This window comes from Plutella xylostella, chromosome 19 (assembly GCF_932276165.1).
Source record: "Plutella xylostella chromosome 19, ilPluXylo3.1, whole genome shotgun sequence".
In the NCBI taxonomy this organism is placed as follows: Eukaryota; Metazoa; Arthropoda; class Insecta; order Lepidoptera; family Plutellidae; genus Plutella; species Plutella xylostella.
In genome coordinates this window covers 1,981,004-2,002,131 of record NC_063999.1, presented here as the reverse complement: position 1 = coordinate 2,002,131, position 21,128 = coordinate 1,981,004, and the positions used below count along the sequence as shown (strand labels likewise).

The 21,128-nt window shown below is 40.7% G+C and overlaps 4 protein-coding genes across 4 annotated transcripts; 1 reads left to right on the top strand and 3 right to left on the bottom strand.

The window, feature by feature from the left end:
* Positions 1-262: 262 nt before the first annotated feature.
* Positions 263-4,327, bottom strand: LOC119691099. The gene has a single exon (XM_048627903.1). The coding sequence runs from the start codon at positions 4,325-4,327 to the stop codon at positions 263-265; it is 4,065 nt and encodes a 1,354-aa protein (XP_048483860.1).
* Positions 4,328-5,970: 1,643 nt separating this feature from the next.
* Positions 5,971-9,235, bottom strand: LOC119690559 (putative phosphatidate phosphatase). Its single transcript, XM_038106036.2, has 6 exons — positions 9,014-9,235; positions 8,490-8,644; positions 7,990-8,189; positions 7,414-7,528; positions 6,829-7,005; positions 5,971-6,130 (listed from the first exon to the last, which is right to left on the bottom strand). The coding sequence occupies exons 1-6, from the start codon at positions 9,072-9,074 to the stop codon at positions 5,999-6,001; spliced, it is 840 nt and encodes a 279-aa protein (XP_037961964.2). The 5' UTR covers positions 9,075-9,235; the 3' UTR covers positions 5,971-5,998.
* Positions 9,236-9,590: 355 nt separating this feature from the next.
* LOC119690584 (zinc finger protein 221) lies at positions 9,591-13,621 on the top strand. Its single transcript, XM_048628022.1, has 7 exons — positions 9,591-9,866; positions 10,284-11,078; positions 11,312-11,404; positions 11,849-11,953; positions 12,382-12,504; positions 12,876-12,998; positions 13,356-13,621. The coding sequence occupies exons 1-7, from the start codon at positions 9,744-9,746 to the stop codon at positions 13,563-13,565; spliced, it is 1,572 nt and encodes a 523-aa protein (XP_048483979.1). The 5' UTR covers positions 9,591-9,743; the 3' UTR covers positions 13,566-13,621.
* A 681-nt stretch (positions 13,622-14,302) lies between these two features.
* LOC119690585 (zinc finger protein 184) lies at positions 14,303-16,727 on the bottom strand. Its single transcript, XM_038106193.2, has 5 exons — positions 16,566-16,727; positions 15,843-16,367; positions 15,556-15,681; positions 14,990-15,115; positions 14,303-14,560 (listed from the first exon to the last, which is right to left on the bottom strand). Exons 1-5 carry the CDS (start codon positions 16,680-16,682, stop codon positions 14,360-14,362), a joined length of 1,095 nt encoding a protein of 364 aa, XP_037962121.2. The 5' UTR covers positions 16,683-16,727; the 3' UTR covers positions 14,303-14,359.
* Positions 16,728-21,128: the final 4,401 nt, after the last annotated feature.

The following is a 21,128-nucleotide window of genomic DNA, read 5'->3' as shown; positions in this document are numbered from 1 at the left end:
AAGTCTTCTTCAGTTTTCTTAGTTGTTTATTGTTCCGCTTCTGTTTTCTGAATGACAATTTGCGTACCAAAATGACCCTACTTAAGTACTCAGAATTGGTCACGCAACCGATAGCTGATAAGGTGAGATACCTTACTCTAATATCTACAACCAATGACATGAAAGTATAACAACCTATAAACTATGCTATACAAAACTATTACTTATACATGTTAATCTAATCTTATGCTAGGTTTTCGTCGTGAACATTCTCCCGCCGTCGCTATCTTGCGATTCTTCTGGCAGCACGACGATCCTCTTCGTTGGTCGACGCAGCACGTGCCCGTTGCTCGTGGTGATGTCGACGACTCGCACGATGTTTTCCTTCGCTGGGTAGACAGCCGGCAGACTGGTCCTCGGGGCCAGGTGTTGCGCGGTTTGTTCGAGTCGCACATGATGACCAGGTCGCCGATCTTCGGTTGGCTGCCGGTGCTGTGTGGCTCCCGCCGGTGTTGGAGTAGCGGTAGGTACTCCTGCATCCACCTCTGCCCCCTGTTGAGCTTGCCTCCAGTGCTGTCGTGCTCTCCTGCTGTCGTGCATTCTTCCACGTGTGTCCGAGCGACACGACGGCGCTGCTCTCCTTTTCGTCGCTGGTCTTGGGTACTGGTTCCTTGTTCTCCGTGGGCCAGTGTTCTTCAGAATGCCGCAGGAACTCGGGCCAGTCGAAGTCGTGCGGCGTGGCTCGAGTTGCGTCATCGGCGACATTTTCGGCTGTAGGTACCCATCCCCACTTGTTTTTCTTCGTAGATTCTTCGATTTCAGCGAACCTGTGAGCGACGAAGGTCTTGAATATGCGTGGCTCAGCTCGTATCCACGCCAGCACCGTCTGTGAGTTGCTCCAGAACACTCTTCTCGTGATGTCTTCATAATCGTGTTCCGATCGAGTTGTGTTCGAGATGCGAGTCCCGAGTACCGCAGCCTGTAGTTCCAGCCGCGGTATAGACGTAGGCTTGATTGGTGCGACTCTGTTCTTCGCCATGGCCAGTGTGACCTTCACGCTGCCGTCTGCTCGTTGCATTCTCCAGTAGACCGCCGCGGGCGGCGGTTTCGACGGCGGGCGGTCCCCTCGTAGCACCTCAGCCGGCGTCTTATGACTGTTAAGACGAATGCCGAGATTGTCTTCATGTACGTGCCACATGAGGCCGAGTGCCTTCTCTATTTCGCTCCCGCCGATGTCGATCGTAGCTGTCCCGGGGTCGGTGATGAGGTGGCGTAGTACTTGTCGCTCGTTCGATGCCAATCCGCGTAGTTCGAAGCCCGCTCGTCGATGAATCTCGTCGACTGTCTTCGTGACGTGCTGGGCCTCTTCCACCGACGTGAAGCTTTGCAGGTAGTCGTCCATGTAGTGATTCCTCTCAATTGCTCGGACGAACTCGGGGTGCATGTCGGTGAAGTCTCTGGTGTTTCTGTTCTTGATGCAGAGTGTCATGCACGGTGACGATGATGCGCCGAAGATGACAGACGTCATGCGGTACTCGTCTGGTGTACCCTCCCGCCGGTCGCCGCGCCAGAGGAAGCGCAGCGCGTCTCGGTCGCACTCCTTGATGCGTATCTGCATGAACATCTCCTTGATGTCCGCGCTGACTGCGTAGGGGTGCTGCCTGAACCGCATGACCACCCCAGGAAATGACTGAAGCAGGTCGGGGCCGGTCAGCAGCATGTCGTTCAGGCTGCGCCCATGTGACTTCGCTGTGGCGTCGTGCACCAGTCTTATCTTCTTCTCGGGGTTACAGACGGCGAAGTGCGGCAGGTACCACGTTCTGTCTTGCGTCGGGAGTGTGGTGGCGGGCTCGGCGTATCCTGACTTCAGCATATTCTCCATGCGCTCTTCACATTTCTTCTTGAGTTCTGGGTCACGGTCGAGCTTGCGTTCGAGGCTGCAGAGTCGTTTCAGTGCGTCTTGACGGTTGTTAGGTATTTTCTCATTTTCTCGTTTCCATAGCAACCGAGTTCCGAAGCGACCATCGGGCAGCCGGCGACTTTCCTCTTCCAGTTTTCTCGTGGCTTGCTCCTCTGGATCTGTCGTCGGTTTTCTCGCTTCGATGCCCAGGGACTCCAGCTCGAAGTAGTGCTTCATCATTTTCTCCATTGATTCTTCCGCGCTCGTGACGTGCCCGCAGAAGTTAATTGGTTTGCTCTGTGTGGTGCGGCAGCCGTGCAGTACCCAGCCGAGCTGTGTGCGAGATGCCACAGGCTGGTCACGGCGGCCGTCTCGGACTTCCCTCGAGACAATTAAGTCCCAGTTGTCCTGGCCGATAAGTAGTTTCGGCGACGCCTCCTCGTAGGCAAGTTCCTCTCGAATATCGCTCAGGTGGCTGCAGTCGTCGACTTCTTCTCTCTTCACCGTCTGAGTGATGAAGTCGAGCTTCTCGACTGTGCGTACTTCTTCAAGCTTGAACTCTTCTTGTGCGTGCTTGCCCCGTATGGTGAAGTCGACTTTCTTGCTCTTCGAGTGTCGAACTTCTTTGCCGCTGACTCCTTGCACCCACATCGGATCTGTGGGGCCGTCGAGGCCGAGAGAGTCGGCCACGTCCGCGTCGATCATCGTGATGGTGCTTCCCTCGTCGAATAGTGCGTAGGTATCAATACTGGAGTGAGGGCCAGTAAGTACCACGGGCGCTATTTTCAGGTAAGCGCGGCGACGTTCGCTATTGTTCGCTGCGACAGTCGGCTTCTCCGTCGTGGACGCGGTAACCTCTTCATTTTTCTCTTCTTTCTTCGCGGCTTCATGATGCAGGAGCTTGTGGTGACTCAGTTTGCAGCCGGAGACACCGCAGGGCTTCGCTTTACATGAGAAGCGGCCATGTGTGCTACGTAGGCAGCGGAAGCACAGCTTGTTTTGTTTCGCTATTTCCCAGCGCTCGTCAGTCGTCTTCTCGGTGAACCTAGTGCATTCAGGTAATTTGTGAGCCTGTTTGCACAAAGGGCAGCCGTCCTCTTCTTGCTTGTGCGTGTTCTCGGCGGCGTAGGTACGTTCCGTCCTTTTCTTCGCTGCTTTCTCCCTCGCACTCACGGGTGTAGGTGCGCTGTTGTCGATCTGCTCGAGCGCGGCGTATGGGCCGCACTTGTCCGCTTCGTGGTTCAGGTAGGTAGAGAGCTTCTTCAGGTTCGCATCTTCACCATGATGCGTGAAGTTGTACTCGTACCATTTGTCACGAAGAATCGGTGTGAGCTTCTCGATTACAGTGCGCTCGGTCTCCGGGTTGTAGAGGAAGTGCGGTTTCTTCAGTGCTTCGATCGTAGCTACGATGTTGGCCAGCTTGCTTGCGAAGATGCACAGGTCACGTGGGCTCTCAGCTAACTTCGGTAGTTTCTTCACTTTGTCGAGCTCGTTGAGAATGAGTGCTTCTGGCCGCCCGAACCGTCGTTCCAAGCCCTGTATAATGACGACAGGGTTCGGATCGCTGATTAGTAGACAGCTGACGGCTTCGAGGGCGGCCCCACGCAGGCTTTTTCTCAGGCGGGCGACGTTTTCTATCTTCGTGAAGTACTTCTCGGTTTCATGGTAGGCCGCACGAAACGGTAGCCACTCGCTGCTGTCTCCGTTGAACGTAGGTAGATCTTGAATGTACCGTGGCGGCTCTCTGTAGTCGCCGCCGCTCAGCACACTTTTCAATAGTGCTGCGAGCTGCGTGACGTCTTCACTCGACGACTTTTCTTGCTGACGTGCAGGAGGCGCGCGCTCTTCATACTGCAGCGCCTCGACGACCCGTGGCGGTTCCGTAGGTATCCACGGGGTGGGGGGGGCCTGTGTCTGGCCCCTCACGGGGGACGAGCCTCTTGCCTGGCCCGCTGTGAGAGCGAGAGCAGGGGGCGGGGGCTTAGAGGATTGCTCCTGCACCCACTGCTCGATGCGCTCGCTCTTGTCGACGATGTCTTCATCTTCCTCATCGGACGAGTCCTCCGCTTGTATCCGCAAGAGCTTCACCTTCGCTAGTTCGGCGGCGGCTTGTGCTTCCTTCTTTTGCGCCTCGGCCAACAGCTCCCTAGCCTCCAATTCCGCGAGGAATCTCTTGCGGGAGGCTTTGGAGTGATGTGACCGGGGCCGTAAGGTAGCTGGCTGCGATGTGACTTGACGCACCACAGTGACCACGCTCGTTTCTCGAGGTGGCGGCGTCGCAGGGCGCTCTGATCCGGTAGCGCTTGCGTTCGCCGCCGACGTAGTCGTGGCGTATGTCTCAGTCGCACCGCTTCCCATAGTCGTCGTGGTGTTGCTCGTACAGACCGTGCTTGATTCGGCGATACTGGACTCTTCCCTCCGGCTACTGTGGCTTCTAGTAACCGGCATGTTCGTTCTTTATTCCCGTTTTCGACTCTTCGATAGACCAATGTTCAGTAGGTCTGCCAATTTCTTTCTTCTTATCCGGCTTCTCGAAGGTTCGATGTTTCTTCTGATCCGTCTCGAAGTTGACCAATGTTAGGGGTGGACTGTATTTGAAAGTCTTCTTCAGTTTTCTTAGTTGTTTATTGTTCCGCTTCTGTTTTCTGAATGACAATTTGCGTACCAAAATGACCCTACTTAAGTACTCAGAATTGGTCACGCAACCGATAGCTGATAAGGTGAGATACCTTACTCTAATATCTACAACCAATGACATGAAAGTATAACAACCTATAAACTATGCTATACAAAACTATTACTTATACATGTTAATCTAATCTTATGCTAGGTTTTCGTCGTGAACAATATCAGTAGATAGACAAGTTCAGAACGTTTGTTTACATTTCCATTGCTGATTTGCATTTACGGTTTGGTGTATTTAAGAGTTATTGTAATATTAACAACTTTTTAGATAAGTAAAATCAATACCCGAGCCCAATTTAACATTTAGCTTCACTTGCAGAATTCAACTTTCAATATAATATTGTTTATTCTGTCTGGATAATTTAAAAATGTAGTAATTTATTTAGAAATTCACAAAGTCTTGGCCGGCTCAATGCACCGATCCCTTTTCAGGGTTTTTTATACAGTCTTAATTTATTTAAAGTTATTGGTTTCTATCAATAAATTCGCAAAACTTAAATATTGTTTCTTTTCAATCCTTATCCTTCTGAAGCTGCGTACAGACCGGCCAAACGAACGCCAACGAACGGGTTTCATTGATCTGCCCTGTATTATGTATGATAAATATATCCATCGTTAGGCGTTCGTTGGGGGCAGTGATGATGGTAAGGGGTGTTTCGTCAATAAGTAGGTATGATAATTCACAATTATAATTTTAATAAAACTCCAAAAATATTCCATCTGTGTTTTTTAAGTCAATAAAAATACAATTTAATAATACAATAGGTAATAAATTAAATTCTATTAAATAAATAGTCGCTTAAAATAGTGTTTAGAACAGAATTATGTTCATAGGAATGATTACTATCTACGAGAACATACTACAAAAATGTACCTATTGCTTATCACTATCACAAACATGTTTTATTTATAGTAGGTATTTTTTCTAACATTTCATCCTCATCAAAGATAAATTCATACAAAAAATATCATTGCAGTAAATCTATTACGTAGTTGCTTCGAGCTAATAAAACATAATAAATAAAACCCGACTAGAGTAAGCTTAAATTGTGAAACACAGGAGTTTTTCCTTAATAAAAGTAATATCAGTTCTTTGGTGTGATTGTCAGGTAAATATTGCTTCATATTAGTAAGTATAGTTGCATCCAAAAATATGTACTTCGTAAGCTTTTTCCTACTTTACTTTAATTAGTGCAGTCATCATTATTTTCACTACACATTTCCTTAAAAACGGCGATACGGCTCACTACCTATCACGTGAATACAAATTTTAGTACCGTATTTAGCAGCATTGCTATTTGGAAATATTACAGCTTCCGCCTCTATAATTAAGGTATTGTATGTGTTCATACTTATCATTGTATGTGTCTTGCATTTGGTTACAAAAATACTGTTTACGTTATTGCTAACTAATGAGTAAATAAGGCAGGTACATTACATATTAGCATTGTCTTGTAAAGCGGTAGGCGATTCGTCTGTTTCATTAAATTTCTTATCGTCAATACCATTCTTCTGTTCTGTGTGTATTTCTCTCGGACATTCGAAGTTTTTGCAGAGACGAAATATCTGTTGAAAGAGGTAGCAATTAGCATTTTGATGAAATAGACGGAAATTATAGAAATATTGGTAAGGGCGCACACATTACAGATAGGTATTTGGACTAAAACACAATCTTTAAATTTTATTCTAAATAAGTAGTTGGCTAGGCTTTCTTTAATAATATTTTAAGGGTTCCGTACGTCAAAAGGTAAAAATCCATCTGTCTGTCTGGCAATGTCGTTTATTTATCAATATTTTTAACCCCTGATAGAAAAAGAGGGATGTTATAAGTTTAACGTGTCTATGTATGTGCGGATCTGTCTATGGTAGCGTAGCTCCCAAACGGCTGGACCAATTTTAATTTAAGTAGTTTTTTAGGGTCATATGTAAAGTTCTTAGCCATATTTTATCAAAATCGGCTTAGCCTTTCAAAAACACGACTTTTACTGTTCAATGTCTATGTTTTTTAACTTTGCTTCGATTATCAAACCTTACCGTAAACTGCAACCCAACCACCGCACCGCTATGCCGGCCCCGGCTAACACGTCCCGCCAGTGGTGGCGTCTGTCGAGCACCCGCGAGACGGCGCAGCAACCCCACTCAACACGCTTTTGGCCTAACGGCTGAACCGATTTTAGTTTTCTTTTTTTAGGATCACAGGTAATGTTACCCCCAGTGTTCTAGCCATTATATCAAAACTGGCTTGACTTTTAGCGTAACCTTACCGTAAACTGCAACCCAAGCACCGCTATCCCCGCTCCAGCCAGCACGTCCCGCCAGTGGTGGCGTCTGTCGAGCACCCGCGAGACGGCGCAGCATGCCCCGCTGAGGACGCTGGCCGCTTGCAGCGAGCGGACAGTCAGTGTGTGTGAGGGGAGGGTGAGACGCCGGTGGAGGTACCACTAGAATATTAGATGGGGGATTTGGTAACTGTTGTTACAAAAAGTAGGCTGAAAACTGCGTAAGTATAGAGGTCTTTATAATATGTGTGTAGCCTTGAAAAGGTTTTGATGATCCACGCCCATAAGAGAGAAAATTGGCATGAAGTTGTAGAAATAAGACTTGCTGGACTGCTAAACCTGGAGACTAAAAATTTTGCACATTAGATACCTTCCCTTACACAGTGTAGGTGTACACTAAGGAATAATTTTTGGAAAGTCTACCCCTAAGGGGGTAAAATAGGGAGTAAGTATAAAATTCTTAACTGTCAGGACTTCGAATCTCCAAAAAATACCCTCCCTTTACCCCAAATTTGTCGCGAGCAAAGCCGCAGGCAAAAGCTAATATAATAACAGCATCCCCACACTCACAGCCACAAACAGCGCAGCATGGACCGCCATGGAGGTGTGTCCCGACGGGAAGCTGCGGTCAGACTGCGCCACCCAGCCCTGCTTGGTGCACGTGTAGCGGGGGACGAACTCAGACCTGGAATGAAATTCAATATTTTTCAACAATGAAAAATTGATTTTTTTTTCGTTAGTCATAATATTACTTTACCACCATTTCATAAAGGCTCGTCATTATGTACATTTACATATTACAAGTAAGTACATAAAATAATAATTTGTACACTATTATAAATAGGGTTTGGCAAGGAAGAAGATGAAAGCACATGATTATTCTTATGATAAAGGTTCTCAAAGGTAGGTTATAAATAATAATATGTATGTTCATGACTTTTTACATTTCCTCCTTATCATCAGTATAAAATTAGTAGGTACTTAACTATTTAATCTGTGCTTTGATCTCCCATTCTTAGTTACTTATACTTACATAGAGATCCCTGAAATATTGCTAGATCAGCTTGTTTTTATGAATTGCCTTTTTTTACCTAGCAATTTAGATTTAAGTAACAATAAGTGTAAGGATAGGTATATATTTCTCACCCTTCACAAGTATCAGCCTCCTTGGGGCCACAAGTGTCAAAGAAGTGTGGCCGCGGCTCTCCGACCAGCACCTTCAGTATGGACACAAACACCAGGTTTACAAGTAAACCAAAAAGGTACTCTTTAGACCATTTTAGAGCTCTTTTTGTGGATGCTTTTCTGTCATCACTTTTATGGAATATCTTCTCTACAACTAGCATCTGAAATAAAATATTGGGATTATTGAAATAATTGGCTTAGTTAAAAGGTAAGATTTCCCTGTAAACTTAATTACTTTTTAAACCACATACACTTTAAGGCCAAGAAAAGTGTTTCAGGAAGAACTGAAGCTAGGATTTAGTGTTACTTATACATTTAAATGATACTGGTAAAACAGGAAATCATAGCTACAGATATTGGAATCAATCACTTTGAATTAAAATCCACAAGGAACATAGCAGACAGTCATTAATTGATAAATCATGAATCTCCTTATTTCAGTAAGCAAACAGATGACTCACTAAGGCTAATGGCAGCAAAGCAGTTACAGCAATGAGCCACTTCCAACTTATAGTGTCTCCAGTGTATGGATGAGAAAGTGAGGGGTCATTGCACTCAAACCCAAGCCTGTTACCGGGAATCCACTTCAGTTCAGCAATAATTAGCAGGAACAGCGCTGGAAGATACAATAATGATAACGATTAATACTGGTTTTATATCACTTTTACTCAGTTTTTTAATAAATAGTAAATAATGATGCACTTAACATAATTATTCTGCTGGGTTGTAAAGCCTAGGCTGTTACGTAAATAAATTAGGTAAGTACCTTATCCAATAATGCATTGTACAATGAGTTATCGACGAAGACGATACAAATGATAACTTTCGGCTCTCACGCCGCAAAACAGCTGATCGACTGATGAGTCATGTAAATGCTCGGTAATCCCCACCAATCGATAGATGCTATAAATATAACTATTGTACTACAGTAAATTTAGATAATAGTGCTTTTAAATTCGTAAGTGATATTTATTTGTGAACTTACCTCGGTGCCACCGGTTAGTTTTGCACCAGCAAAACTTTACTCTATCCAGAATTCGATGCATTTCTAGATAGATCTGGTATTAAGATCCCCAAGCTATTAACAATAATAACAACTGAGGGACTATTTTTATTGAGATATTTTTAAATCAATTACTTTCATAAACTTTTATTGAATTTTCCTCGAATTTTCATGCAAACAAACTCGAGTCTCGACGTTGACGTTTACGCATAACGCAACAAAAGCAGAATTGACATTTACCACTGTCACCAATATTCGTTTCGGAACTAACTATCGAGACAACTTATATTAATTTATGTAGGCCTCACGATTAAGTACTGTAATAAAACATGCATTCCGCATAATGCGTGCTCACCTTTTACGAGAGGTCTTTCTCATAAAAGGACATCTCTCATAAGAAGATGCTGAAAGTGCTAAAACACATACATTTCCATATTCTGAAACAAAGCTTACTTACTACAGCAGGTTCCGACCCGCCGTCCATGGACAATGACACAGATTACTATGCCATCTGTCAAATTACGTTGCGTATTTATATGTCAAAATAAAATCTATTTGACAAATTCCGCCGCCCCTGTCTATGTCTACGCTCAAATATTATTATTTAAATAAATAAGTATATTCATTTAAAAACAAAACTTTCTTTGGCTGTGCTATAAAAAACATGTTATTAATTATAGTAAATTAGTTCAGCGGCTACGAAAATACAGACATGGATTTTTCAGGCGTGTGTCGTTTATGTTTGAGTGAAGACTCATTGATCTCAATATTTACAAGCAATGCAGCTGAGGATAAAAGATATTCTACTGCCATTTTCCTCACTAGTGGTATAAAGGTACGTTATTTAGTGAATCCTACTCTTACTTGCTTAGCTCATTGAACCCTTAAATAGCACATTCCAATGGTTTACTAAGTACAGTCAATATAAATGTACAATGTAGGGTCTGTCCGATCTGATAATAGACTGCTAGCTGGTAGTGGCTCGTTGAGAAAGTGTGAGGACAAAAGCGCCATGCTTTGGAAGGTCTCAATGTTCAGCAGTGTCAAGGCTTTTACAACCAATGGTTGGGACTGTTATTTTCTCACTTTATTTACTTTTGACTGAAGTACATAAACATTTACTTTGTTTCATTTTCCAAACCATTGATAAACTCTGATCTTAGAATAATGTGATCAATTATCAATATCTGTATCAATTATTTAATACACATAATTCATATTTTACTATATTATTTACTTGTTTTGATTACAGGTGACTGAAAATGATGGTCTGCCCCAGAAAATATGTAGTATATGCATAAACTATTTAAATAAGTCTTTGAACTATAGAAAAAGGTGTAAAGAAGTAGAAAATAAGCTTCTTGAGCAAAGTATTAGCATAAACAAGGAGGAACCTCTAGAATTTGAGGTTTTATATGGAGAAACAATTACTGAAAACACAGTAAAAACTGAAGTAGTTAAATTGAAAAAACATTATAAGACAGAGACAGTAAAAGTTGAAATAAAACTAGATGAAAATTTTGATGTCAAAGATGAAATCTTAGGTGAAAGGATTAATGATGATGATGAAGAGATAAACAGTGATGATGATGAAGAAAATAAAAGTGAAGAAAAAGCACTAGAATACACAATTAAGAAATATTCTACAGGCAGCCAAAATTCTGACAGTGAAATAGTACTTTACATTGGCAATAATGATGATCATTTTAGCCAAGACGTCAAGAAAGAAATTGAAGTGACCACAACAGATGAAATACCTAAGAAACTAAACCAAAAGCAATCTGAAACAGATGATGAACAAGATGGTGACCTGCCATATGAAATAGATATGAAGGCACCGGATCAAAACCGAGTTGTATGTAAGGTTTGTAGAAAAAGCCTTTCCATTCGTAGCATTGATGCTCACATATCGTCAATGCATCCCGGCAAAGATAGTAGAAAGATGCAGTGTGAAATTTGCTCCGTGTTTATTCTGAGACATAAATACAATCGCCATATGAAGATGATGCATGGTATTGGCCCTGAGATGAAAACTTTTAGATGCAGCGTAAGTGTTCAATATTTTTTATATGTTCAATGACTGGGAAGGCACTGGCTCTCAAGATACAGGGTTACCTTGTTTGGGAGTCAGGGTTTTCATGTTTTGTGTTTACTCTAAACTTGTTTCCAACAAAGATTATTAATGTTATAATAGAGTTTTTTTTTCAAAGAAAGATCTACTTAATTTAAACTTCAACAGCTTCAGTTTATGAAAATTTATATTTTATTATCTGATTTCAGTACTGTAAGTCTGAGTTCCTTGACAAAGAGATGTTGATCACTCATGTGGCTAGCTGTGTGAAGAGGACTAAGAAAAGGGAGCCAAGTAAATCTGTAAGTATAACTTTCCTTATAGAAAATTCTAAATATAATGTAGTAATGTTTATTTTTTTCACACATTTTAAAGACTAGTTTCGTTTGACACAGTTGGGTATCAAAACTCACCAATACAAAAATAGTATTTATTGTACGAAATTACAACTTCCCTAAAAGTAAAACACTCAGTGTTATATGCTGAGGGCAGTAGTATACCCATCCAACATTGCAGCACTTAAACGGACAAACATCATCATTAGCCCAATCTCAATCTCTTAATTCATCCATCCAAAGGTTGACTGGTTAAGATCGCCTTTTGTACCCTAATTAAGTTACAAGTACAAATTAAGAGTATTCTATCTAGATAGATTAATAGATATTAATCAGCCCATAAACTCCATAATCACCCACTGCTCAATTTACCATACATGTACAACAACCTGGATGTGATGTGAATTTCAGAGTAAAGAGCTACAGGAGTGTGATGTCTGTCAGAAGGTGATGCAGCGAGGCAGCATCAAGCTGCACAAGGCGATCAAACACGCCGGGCTCAGACCTGTGTGCGAGGTATGTTTTGCAATAATTATTATTATAAAGGGGGATATGGGAGGGTGGGAAAGGTAGCCTATGACAGTATCTAAGGTCCAAGCTATCTTTAAGTTAAAATTAGTTTAGCGGTGAAATTCTTATTCAGTGAACTGGACTAGGGTGAAAGGATCTGCCTATCACAATCCCACGTTTGTGAAGGCTCAACTATACCTAGTGAAATACTTGTGTTTTCTCTTAAAAAACCCGTGGTAATCACGGCAAAAAAATATGCTTATGTATTAGTCCTAGCCTAGGTGACAGATTCCTACCTAAAAACATACTTACCGGTCCAGCCATTTTCCGAGAGTAACAAACATGTATACTTATTGTTAACCTCCTCTAAACTTAAAATACGTTCTATGAATTGGTGGGTTCGTATATTTATTCTGTTGTTGTCTTTGTTGCAGCACTGTGGAAGTACATTCGGCAACAAGTACCGGCTACAAGAGCACTACCGAGCTAAACACGGCTACGAGAAGTTCAAGTGCGGCCACTGCGACTTCGAGAGTGCCAGCGCCATGGCTCTGAGGGTGCGGTCATTTGTTTATGTTACGTCGTTACATAGCTTTACAAATAAAATCAGTTTCTACTGAAGTTGACTAACTTACTAGTACTAGTCAAACTTAACAACATTCCGTAAGAACCAAACCAAAATGGTTAATTTGGATTCATTTTACGGTAGCATTTAAAAGTGTAAATGTAGAGCCACTTATGAAGCTGTATTTATAATTCAAGCGATGAAAGCATAGCCAGCTTCATAGGTAGCTACTTTATACCTTGTCTAACTCACAAACCTATTCATTCTAAAATTTATTATTTGTTACTTTATAAAATTACAAAGTGTATCGCTACTGATAAAATTGACAACTCATAATATCTAATTCTTATAATAATTTTCCAGAACCACGAGCGTCGCCACCGCGGCGAGAAGCCGTTCGTGTGTGAAACGTGCGGCGCCAAGTTCCACGCCGCGTACCTGCTCGCGCAGCACAAGCAGTCGCACCGCACCGAGAGACTCGCTAAGGTATAACGACACATTTTACATTCGTGCTCTTGCACATGACAACTCGCTAAAGTATATAGGCAGATTTCACATTCATGCACTTGTACAGAATCATTGTTACTATGAGAGTGGGGTCAGGTTTCTCTGCACCTGACCGTACCGTTTACATAGCTACGTGCTCAGTTGCACAATGCACAATCATAGATTTCTATAAAATATACATTATATACATACAGCACATATTGTATCGTGAAACTTGTAAAAGGAAAAGTATATTGACACATTATACACTAGTCCTACTGACACACTGTTACCCATCACATTTGACTGAACTTTCATTACGCAATTATAACCCTAAAATGCTTCTCCTACCCACAGTGCGACCTCTGCCCGGCCTCCTTCAAAGCGCGCAACTCTCTCCACATGCACAAGCTGAGCGTGCACAGCGCGCGCGTGTTCGCGTGTTCTCTCTGCACGCGCGTGTATTCCAGCCGACACTACGCGGCGCGGCATCTGCGGAGACGTCACCGAGGTGACGGAGCGCAGTTGACGGCGATCAGTGATGATAGAGTGGCGGTGGAAACGTGAAATGTGTGGGAGTGGATTTGCGAATGAGTGGATGTAAATGCGTGAAATGTGTAATAGTGGTTTTGCAATATGAGTGTTATTTTCAAAGTTGGAATTGATTTTTATGAAACATGGTTCAGTATTAGTATAGTTGTAAATAAATAAATAGTTAATTATCTTAAAAAAAACAGATTTATTTTGCTTTTTTCTTTAATTATTTATAAAGGTTTCGTTGTTAGTGAGATTATTTTAATTTATTGATGTGCAAAGCATATTGTTAATATTATTTAAGGATAATAATTACCCCTCGAATTTTATGTATCAGGCTAAGGTTAAATAAAAACAATCATAATACATATAATTTGTATTGTATTTACTTCCCTATAAAATTTGTGTGCGAACTAAATTCATACAACCATTAAATGCACATATTGAACAAGATTGTAATTTCAAAACAGTCCTCCCTTCTAAACAGATAAAGAAGCATTCTGCAGGCATAGCACGGCACACCAATCATTCTAGCTATCACACATTGCACGGCCATGAGAAAAGGCGCACCATAAAAAACTACAATAATATACACCATGCAATGCCTCTTATCATGCCATGTCCAAGTGTTTTACAAATATGACTTGTTTAGAAGATCTGTGATAACATTTACAATACAATACTCTTTATTTGCACCAAAAGGAAATAATACAAAAACAACTTATAAACTTAAAAAAACAGTACAAAAAGGCGGCCTTATTGCTAGCAATCTCTAGCAGACAACCTTTGTTTGGAAGACATTTAATTCTTCTCCACAAAAACAACAGCTATAACTTGATCTTGATAATCTTCGCATCACTAGTAGTCAGTCCGTGTAGCTTCTTCAAGTGGACCCTAATATACTTGATGTTCCTGTATACGTGTGCGCAAACAGGACACTTGTATGTGAACTGCTTGCTTGTGTGTGCGCTGTACGTGTGGCGCGCTAGGTGGCGGCGCGATTTGAACATTTGAGGACACTTTTCACACTGGAATGGTGGAAACAAAATGAGATATAGAATCAGGAAATATATACGTAAAGTGCATCTTTGCGCTTATGTTTAGTATTGACTGATGATGATGATAATGACAGGATTTAGGAAGAAAGGTATTATAAACCTACAGAGATCACAACTCGTTCATTTAAATTATTGTAGAATTTTCTGTAATTGGAGATCACCTTATCGGCTTACAATTTAGCGATAACATGTGAAGGTTTCTCCTTTAGAAAATTAAGCGTCAGTGTGCCCAAGTATGATAATTTTTTAAAGTCGACTGTTAGAATCCATTTCAAAATGCTCACATCCTACAGGCCAATTCCTGACTTGTAAAGTCGCCAGACAGTGGCGCGTCATAATACAACATTATGTAGTCTCCATTCTAACATTCGACATGAAAACGACAGAAGCGCTGTCTACCTGCACCGTGGCGCTGGTCTGGTGGCTCTCCAGGTGCTGCAGCAGGCAGCGGCGGCTGTGGTACGCGGCGCCGCACTGCGCGCACGCGAACGGACGCTCCCCCGTGTGCACGCGCCGCTCGTGTAGCTGGATGGGTGTGGAATGTGACGGATAGGTTTTAGGATTCTGTTATGCCATGTTTAATTTATGCACTAATATTGCACTGATGAAAATAGCTCAACCATTTTTCATTTTATTTAGGCACATATAGGACTCAAAATAATGGGAGAGGCTAATCTTTACACCAATAATTCTCACATGAAATAGGTAGTTAAAGATCTAGAAAAACTTAGAAAAAAATGTAATTCATTTATAAATGAGTCTCTTGTTCTTAGCATGACAGTCACAAATATTAGAGGCATGTTAACATGATGAAAGGGTTACCCAGACAAATTAGCTGACCTCCCAGGGTAGATACTCAGGGCCCATACAGAGTACAATAGATAAGTATCTCAAGGTAGCCATTTTTGTGTCAAGTAAATGTATATAGTATATTTCTTTCTGGCTGATGATGAAGATGCAATTACCACAAGCTGGGTGTTGTCTAGTGCGAGGTAGTCACAGCTGCTGCATCGTAGGTTCCGCTCCATGCCGTGGTGAGACCGGCAGTGGCGGTTCAGCTGGGTCGATGACACAAAACTCTTGCCACAGTACTGAAAAGTTAATAAATATTAAAAGTACAGGCTGTTTATAAGTTGGTTTAAATTAGTTTTCCAGCTAAAGCCTAGACGAGCGATAGAATAGAATATAATAGAATAGAACCCCTTAAGTTTCTACTAAATTTATTGTTCAGTATGATGATTAAATCACTTACCTCGCAAACAAATTTAAACCCTAAATGTAGTTTGGCATGGCTCACAAATGAGGGCCATGAGTTGACAGTCTTCTTACACACTTTACATGTGACGGGACCTTTCGGATTCATCTGGCCTTCGACAAGACTCAAATAAGCTTCCCTTCTTTCTTTCCTTGAAGATTTTGTTATTTCTACTGTACATTCTTTCTCAACTTTTGGTTTTATGTTAGATTCTGTTGTTATATTTTGTAGTTCTATACTTTTATCTTCTACATCAAAGTCTGTTAAACTTTTACTGTCTAATTCTGAATCAATTTCTAGTGTGGTATTGAAGGAGCCCAGTGTTGTATCATCAACTTTACTAATACTGTCTGGTGAAAGGGTTTGATTGTCAGCACTGTTGTGAATTTCAAGTTTTCTGTAGCCCATTGCAAGAAGCTTCTGCTCAGCTGCTTGACTTTGGCTTCGGAGGTTGAGAGAGGAGTTAACTAATTCTTCGCATGAACTACAAATGTGCTGGGGTAGACCGTCGTTTATATTTATCTAAAAAAATAACAATGGTTTTACAATGTTTATCTAAAGACAAAAAGTTTACTTGGGTATATTATATATATTGTGTATTAAGAGAAAGGTTAGCTATCAGATTATAATTATGGTTGTTATAGACACTTACTTACTATTTTATGTAATTTTTGAGTATTCGAACACATGCTTAATAGACAAGAAAACTTTAAAACTTACTTGAAGTCCGGTAGTCATAGCTAAAATATTGCTGTTTTTGTCACTAAAAGATGCATTAGTAAATATTGGTCTCAGGCGTTCTTTGGAGAGACACAATCGGCACAATTCCGAGGTCATATTGGATTTGTGAATACTAATTCTAAAGAATAAACACGAAATTTATCAACACAATAACTATTGCATAGTTTGAACTTATTGACATTTATTTGTGTGCGGTGTGCGCAGTTTTTGACGTTTTAATTTGACGTATGTGAGGTTAGCCTGCGGAAAAGCCCTGTTGCGTAGGTACAGGGAGTCTCCAGTTTCTCTCATGAATGTGCAACCAACACGCCCGTAAACAAAAAGGTAGGTCCGTTGCATTGGTGCTTTGCTTATAGATAGGTAAATAGGCGCTGTTTGTATTCGCAATAATATGCCACGATATTGCAATCCATCTCTCGTAATTAGGCACCTACCTTCTCTGACATGAAGCTATGTAAATTGCACAACATAACTACCTACCTACAGTGTGACGGTAGCTGGTAGATACGCACATGGTTGAATTTTATCAGTGAGATTCCTGTAGTCGTCACCTCGTCACACAAATTTAGGTAGGTACCTTATTATACTTAGCTAAGTAGGAACGTCAAGAACTCGGAAATCGTGATAAATAAACCAGCGGCTCCGTACAATTTTAACTAGTAATTGTTGTCGTCTTACCTACGGAACATTATTATTAATATGATACCTATACATAACTACCTAATACTTACCTACCTAATTATTGATTCTTAAAGAACTTCTGTATTTATAAGAATGTCGCAGGTGTTCATTATTTCATACACTTACATCCGCGTTGTTATAAGGCGCCATTCTTTTCTTAAAAACTTTAAATAGATTTTTTGAATCTTCAGCTCTTAAGATGTCTTTTTTATTTCTCCTAGACTACGACACGCCATTATCCGTCGACATCTATGGTCAAACGCAGCTAAAATAGTCTAGCTCTTGGACTTAAACAGAGCTCTGCTCTTTGAACTAGGCACAGGTAGGTAACTTAAGCCCAGCCTAGGGCGTAGGGGTTGCGGCAAAGAAAATTATAGCTTAGCCTACATTAGTGCCGATATATCATTATTCATTAGGTAAGGTTTGCTATGCAAGCCTCTGTAGGTAGGTATTTATTGCAAAATCGTGTCATAACAATAGAGATACCTACCTACCACGAGTTTGTTGCCATGATAGGTATTTCATCTTGGTAGGAATGTAATAGCTCGGTTGCATTTATCATACTCTGTAAGTTATGGAGTCAGATCTATGTATACTAGTTACCTTTATGTATGAAATTCACAAGTTGCTTAAAGTTCTGATGCTTCTATAGGACTGATGATGATAATGTATCTAACACCTTTCATTCAAAAGGTCCTCTAAAGACCCAGAAAACATAGGCTATAAAATACAGGACGCGTCGCGATGCTATTTAGGATACGTACACGTTATAAATAGAAAACAATTAAACACACACGATACCAACAAGAGGGTCAGTCGGGCCTATTTGTCATCGCATTATCAACACGGAGATTGGACGAAGGTACACAACGGAAAGACTGGGCCTTTTTTTAAACACATCGTGTGTGGCCGGTGGAAATCCTAGCTGGCGGTTGGTACTGATTGGACCGTGATAGTTTGACCCATATCGATTCATAGATAGATAGAATAGATTCATTTGTTTTTTTGACAAACTATTTCTAATACTAAGTACTTTTGGTAAAAAATAAAATAAAAATGTACTGAGTAAATATGGTAGTAATTACCTACCTAGTTCATTCATGGGACAATCGATCGTTGATGATCCGTTCAAAATCTGTCAATTTACCTAGTATCTGAGAAAAAAATAGACTTTAGACTCACTTAACTAAATCTGTAAAATTATAGATTTTGTTTGTTGAGAAGGTCCAAGTCCAAGTTCAAACCGGGTCCAAATCCGGGACGATGGTCGACCACATAATCACCTGTAATTTATAACCAGAAAACGCATGTGTTAACAAACTATAGATAAAAGGGTACTTTAGGATTATTTTAATGGAGGAAATTTAGTGTCTTCGGTTGATAAAAAGTTTATGGTCGTTTTGCAATACGCTTTACGGGCATTTTTGGCTTATCGTCAGTTTTCTCTGATAATTCCTATGACCTCTTGGGTTCGATTGAGACGCTAAAAGCTTTTCAATGGTACTTACACGGTTTATTTATGGCCTTTATTAAAGCTTGATCAACTCTCAAATTGTTTATTTAATTCTTCCTATTTCCTACTTAAGTACCTATTTGTATAGGTACCTTAGCGAGTTCCGTCCGAGTGGGGACCTAAGTAATGAGGTACTTATTGAAACAAGTACCTACATACTTAAGTACATAGAACTTGAGTTTAAGAGTTGATAGACTATGTTAGCTGGAGTCTCCACAACCTTTAATCGATCTAATGTAGGTAACGCACTGTGCTAACCACGATTCTAGGTCGATGCATTTGACATACCAATAGCAATATAAGCTCCGTATCCTTGGCTTTTTGACAAGCTAAACTAACCCTCGGAAAGTTGGGAAACTTGCTTTAATTCCCATGAACAAAGCGCACTTTATGAACTGAGTTCAAGTTTTATAGGTTTTGTGGTTAGAGACAAAACCAACAGACGGAATCAGGTTTCTCGGCTAATCTTTCGGTTTTTTTCTGAGTTTTTATGTTTGCTTTTAGGATTCCGTGTTGTTGTGTAAAAACGGTCCAAGTTCCACAATGCGATTCGTGATTTAAGTAGGCTTCGTGATAAGTATCTCAGGGAGTTAATCAACCATTATGTATGTACCTACTTATCTATATTCCGTCATACCAAATATACAGGGTGTTGTAAAAAGGGTATACTAAGCCAAAAGCGGGTGACTCAGGGGATCATACTGAACAACTTTTGTTCTACGAGTTTTGAAAATACACGAATTTGCTTACCCCCTTTCGGCTTATTATAACCTTTTTGCAAAACCTGTATATGTAGGCTACCAAATTTATTGCAATATCGATGGTTATGATACTTTATACCTACTTAGTTCCGCATTTATTTTACTCAGGTACCGTAAGGTGCAGATAAACATGACCCCCCTCAGAAGCATTGTTAGTATGAGAAGAGGTCAGGTTTCTTTGCACCTGACCGTACCTAACTACAGGATAAAATCATAAAGGAATTTATTTCTATCAAATAAACAGTAGTGTCACGATCACTACCTCACGCTAAAATTTCGGAAACCTACCGGTCATTTCGCCCAATATTCCCGCCTTTCCCAGAAGTTACCGCTACATCTAATTAGTTGGACAAATACGTACGTCTTCTCAAACAGACTGCAGGGTTAATCTAGCATTTAAAAGCCGTCATACGTTTAAAACAACGAGATAGAGTCGTGGTTCAGCAACAATGCTCCGAAACTTAGTTTTTCGTAAGATAGAGTGACCTCCTGCAGTGTTTGTTTAACTCAAAAACAGTTGGCTTATCTGTTCCGGTTTTAGGTATTTTTTGAGTTTTACTGAACTTTGCTTCTAAAGGTCTCCACAATAATACTTAGGTACTGCTGCAGCTGAAGTGCTTGTATTTTTTTATCTTACTTACATAAAGTATTTACCTCACCTGTAATAAGTAATTTTTCATGGCTTACAGATGCAATAAGTAAATGGAAAATTGAGTGTATTCATAGTAAGTAATAATTATTTATCTAAGTACCTACATAAAAACCATAACTACAGCTACTACTTTTATTACCTGTAAATTCCCTACCATGCTTTGGTTTGTTTGTACTAACTACATGTTTATATGACAATAAATAATCATAACAAACAAGTACCTAATAACAACATACAAAACCACTTTCTACCAATAAAGTAATGGACTTCATAAACAGACAAAATATCTATAGGGTAAACAGGATAAACTGAGGACCTGGCTAGTTACTTAGAATAATTGAAGTAAGATTATATGAAAACTAGCTGTTCGCTTTGCCTTAAAAAGTTTTCCCGTGGGAATTCCGGGATAAAAAGTAGCCTCTGTTCTTTCCCAGGTCTATACCATATGTGCACAAAATTTAATTTAAAACCGTTCTGTAGTTTTGGCGTGAAAGAGTAACAGACAGACAGACAGACAGACACAGTTACTTTCGCATTTATAATATTAGTTAGGATTAGGATTATTAGCATATAGGTACCTACCCATGCTCAGAATTGTACATAATCTGGATCACATTATTATCTACAATCGTAATGATGGTGATCCACGACATTTTAATGCGAACTAGGTAGATGGAGTGTCAGTGCAAAAGAAACGTCTGGACAAAATAACACCCCACTTTTACCACTGAGGTCTTAATTTGAAAAAGTTCGGTTCAGGGTTGAACTTAAAAAAACGGTTTGACAGTAAATACAGTTTTTTGCTTTGTAGGTATGTCGTTAATCTATAAAAATGACAATAATTATAGCATTAATGTACCAAATGCCTTGTACTCCATGAACTGTGTACACACTGTATAGTCATACTATACAGGGTGACCCAGGATAAAGTGCAC

Coding starts and splice junctions, on each gene's coding strand:
- LOC119690585 (XM_038106193.2), bottom strand. CDS start 16,682: ATGACCTCGGAATTGTGCCGATTGTGTCTCTCCAAAGAACGCCTGAGA. Junction 15,682..15,842: donor GGTTTAAATTTGTTTGCGAG/GTAAGTGATTTA, acceptor TTAACTTTTCAG/TACTGTGGCAAGAGTTTTGT. Junction 14,561..14,989: donor AGACCAGCGCCACGGTGCAG/GTAGACAGCGCT, acceptor CCACCATTCCAG/TGTGAAAAGTGTCCTCAAAT.
- LOC119691099 (XM_048627903.1), bottom strand. CDS start 4,327: ATGCCGGTTACTAGAAGCCACAGTAGCCGGAGGGAAGAGTCCAGTATC.
- LOC119690584 (XM_048628022.1), top strand. CDS start 9,744: ATGGATTTTTCAGGCGTGTGTCGTTTATGTTTGAGTGAAGACTCATTG. Junction 9,867..10,283: donor TCCTCACTAGTGGTATAAAG/GTACGTTATTTA, acceptor TTTTGATTACAG/GTGACTGAAAATGATGGTCT. Junction 11,405..11,848: donor AAAGGGAGCCAAGTAAATCT/GTAAGTATAACT, acceptor TGTGAATTTCAG/AGTAAAGAGCTACAGGAGTG.
- LOC119690559 (XM_038106036.2), bottom strand. CDS start 9,074: ATGCATCGAATTCTGGATAGAGTAAAGTTTTGCTGGTGCAAAACTAAC. Junction 8,645..9,013: donor AACTAACCGGTGGCACCGAG/GTAAGTTCACAA, acceptor TGTATCTTCCAG/CGCTGTTCCTGCTAATTATT. Junction 7,529..7,989: donor GAGGCTGATACTTGTGAAGG/GTGAGAAATATA, acceptor ATTTCATTCCAG/GTCTGAGTTCGTCCCCCGCT.